This window comes from Lucilia cuprina, chromosome 6 (genome assembly GCF_022045245.1).
Source record: "Lucilia cuprina isolate Lc7/37 chromosome 6, ASM2204524v1, whole genome shotgun sequence".
Taxonomy (NCBI): domain Eukaryota; kingdom Metazoa; phylum Arthropoda; class Insecta; order Diptera; family Calliphoridae; genus Lucilia; species Lucilia cuprina.
The window spans coordinates 42,107,476-42,109,989 of record NC_060954.1 but is presented as its reverse complement, the minus strand read 5'-3'; the positions used below and the strand labels follow the sequence as shown (position 1 = coordinate 42,109,989).

At 34.2% G+C, this 2,514-nt stretch overlaps 1 protein-coding gene across 2 annotated transcripts; it reads right to left on the bottom strand.

Annotated features, from left to right (window-relative positions):
- Window positions 1-352: 352 nt before the first annotated feature.
- On the bottom strand, window positions 353-1,740 carry LOC111689264 (nascent polypeptide-associated complex subunit alpha). 2 transcript variants are annotated; one of them, XM_023451738.2, is made up of 2 exons: window positions 1,610-1,740; window positions 353-1,251 (listed from the first exon to the last, which is right to left on the bottom strand). In XM_023451738.2, the coding sequence occupies exon 2, from the start codon at window positions 1,237-1,239 to the stop codon at window positions 577-579; it is 663 nt and encodes a 220-aa protein (XP_023307506.1). In that variant the 5' UTR covers window positions 1,240-1,251; window positions 1,610-1,740; the 3' UTR covers window positions 353-576. The 2 variants fall into 2 exon arrangements, with proteins under 2 accessions (XP_023307506.1, XP_046810892.1); XM_046954936.1 differs by lacking the exon at window positions 1,610-1,740 and adding an exon at window positions 1,381-1,398.
- Window positions 1,741-2,514: the final 774 nt, after the last annotated feature.

Genomic DNA, 2,514 nt, shown 5'->3' with positions numbered 1-2,514 from the left:
TGCTTTACTACAACTTTCATTTTCTATTTATTTAGGTATTAGACCTTCTTAAAACTCAAAAACCAAATAAAAACCCTTGCATATTTTTTGGGATTTTTTTTTCAAAAATTACTTTTAAGTTGTTGTTAACTGAAAAATATATATTTTTTGTTTTTATTTTACTTAAACCTTTTAATTTTCTTCTTAAACTCTTGTCTTGAAATATAATAAACAAATTATAAGACAAAAATAAAATAAAAGCAAATACCAAAGTTTTTTTTTTTTAAATATATAGTTGTTATATTAAATAAGCCTAGCTTTACAACTTAGAATCAAGTCCAAGCGAAAGACTATACTAAATAACTTTCAAAAATTTTGTAATAACGAAAAAAGTCTGTATTATTAATTTGTAGTTGTTGTTGTTGTTTTTCTTTATATTATAATTAATAATATAATTAAAAAAATTTGATTACATTGTTGTTGTAGTTTTTGCTGAGGCGGGTACTAAACTTAAAATGCAGGCCATTAAACTCTACTCTCTAGCTTAAAATTTGGGGGGAGGGGGTTTCTTAGTTTAGAGCGATAAGAAAATAGAATTTAAAGCATCGTCAGTTCCATAATGGCATTGACAATATCATTGTTATTGTTCTTAAGTGCCTTAATAGCCTTAGCGCGGGTAGTATTGGCTTGATTGATGACCAACTCAATGTCCTTCTCATCGACACCGGTCTCGTCAACTTCTTCTTCGTCTTCTTCGGCAATGGGTGCAACGGAGGAGGTTGTACCAATGGTATCAGCAGCTCCGGCAGCTTCGGGGGTCTTGAATTTCTCAGCAGCAGCAACTTGGGCTTGTTGAGACAAATCTTCGATTTTGGCTTCACCGAAGACAATGTAGGTATCACTGTGGGGGTTCTTGTAGACATCGGGGTTGTTGATGACGAACAAGATGTTCTTTGATTTGCGGATGGTGACACGGTTGACACCTTGGATTTGTTTCAAACCCAATTTGAGCATAATCTTGCGGGCTTTCTTTTCACCGCGAGATTGCTTGGCCTTGGAGACAAGGTCAACGGGCAAACCGGTGGCACCACCACCCAATTGGGTAGCACCAGCACCGGCATCTTCCAACTCGGGAATGGTGTCCTCAGAGTCACTATCACTGCCGTCATCTTCTACGCGAACATCTTCAACAGCCTTAGCCTCAGCGGGAGCAGCAGAGGTTGTGGGGGCATCGGCTTTAATTTCAGTAAGTTCTGGCATTTTTGTTTGTTACTAAAATGAACGAGAAAAGTAATTAAAGATTTAATTAAAACTTTTCCTAAGTTGTGTATATTTTGTAATAAAATTATTGTTTTATTTATAAACTAATTCACACTTTTCACTTTTATTAATAAACCCCACCGGCTTTTAACCCTTGTCGTAATCGCTTTCAACTCTTTTTCATTTTCTATCTCTTCAACTGGGGGGGTCAAACTTCAAGCTGTTTATTTATATCTGTTATTTTGCCATTTCTTTCACAATTTTTATAAAATTTTCATTCACTTTGATTTTGTTGTTGATTAAAAACAATTTCTGCATATTTTTTGTTAATTTATTACATGGATGTTTAAGAAAATTGTCGATTTTTTACCTGTGAAAAAATTCACCCTGCACGAAGAAATTACAATTTTTTGACAAAAAGAATTATTTTTTTGAAAAGTTGTCTAACCTGCAATTTTTTTCTCGTTGGGCTGTTTAGCAAATTGACATTTGTTTTGTGTGGCAGCGACATCTGGTTGTCAGTTTTGTGTATAGGGTTGCATTTAATGGGGTGTTGTTAAAAAAAGTTAACATTTGAAATTTTTATTGTGAGAAATTCTCATTTAGTCGTGTTTAATTATGGTTGTTGCGTCCAACATTAAAGCTCCACGCGTTCTTGCATTCTATTCGTCTGGCAATATACGCTTCAAATTACATGTTCGTGCGCCGCTTGTGACGCTTATAAAAGTAGAAAGGAGATCTACTTTAAGCATTCTACGCTTTTGTGATTGTAACTTTTTTGAAAGACGCATAGAATGCGAGAAAGCGTAGAACGCGTGCTGTGGATCTCCACATTTAAAGTAGATCTACTTTTATAAGCGTCACAAGCGGAGCACGAAAATTTCATCTATCATGATACTAATCTCAACTTGCCTCGACTAACTTTGTTAGCGTCGCCCATATTTTCATTTCAGCCCCTGTTTTATCGAATGGCTTAATGCTCTTCAGAATAACTCAAGCTTCCTTAAAGCAAGTACAATCGTTCTTTAGTTACCGATTATTTACGATTGGCCTGATATGATGTAAATCATATACCGGCGGATAGAGAGGCAGATAAAAAAATCACCACTACCCACACACTATTGGCATTTTTTCATTGAAATAGCACTGAAAAAAATATTTGGTTATTTTTAATTTTGAAGATTAAATTGCATTACTGTAAAATGCGAATATTTATAAACAATGTGTAATCAATGTACTTAAGAATGATAATTTCTTCAAATAGAAACAACATTT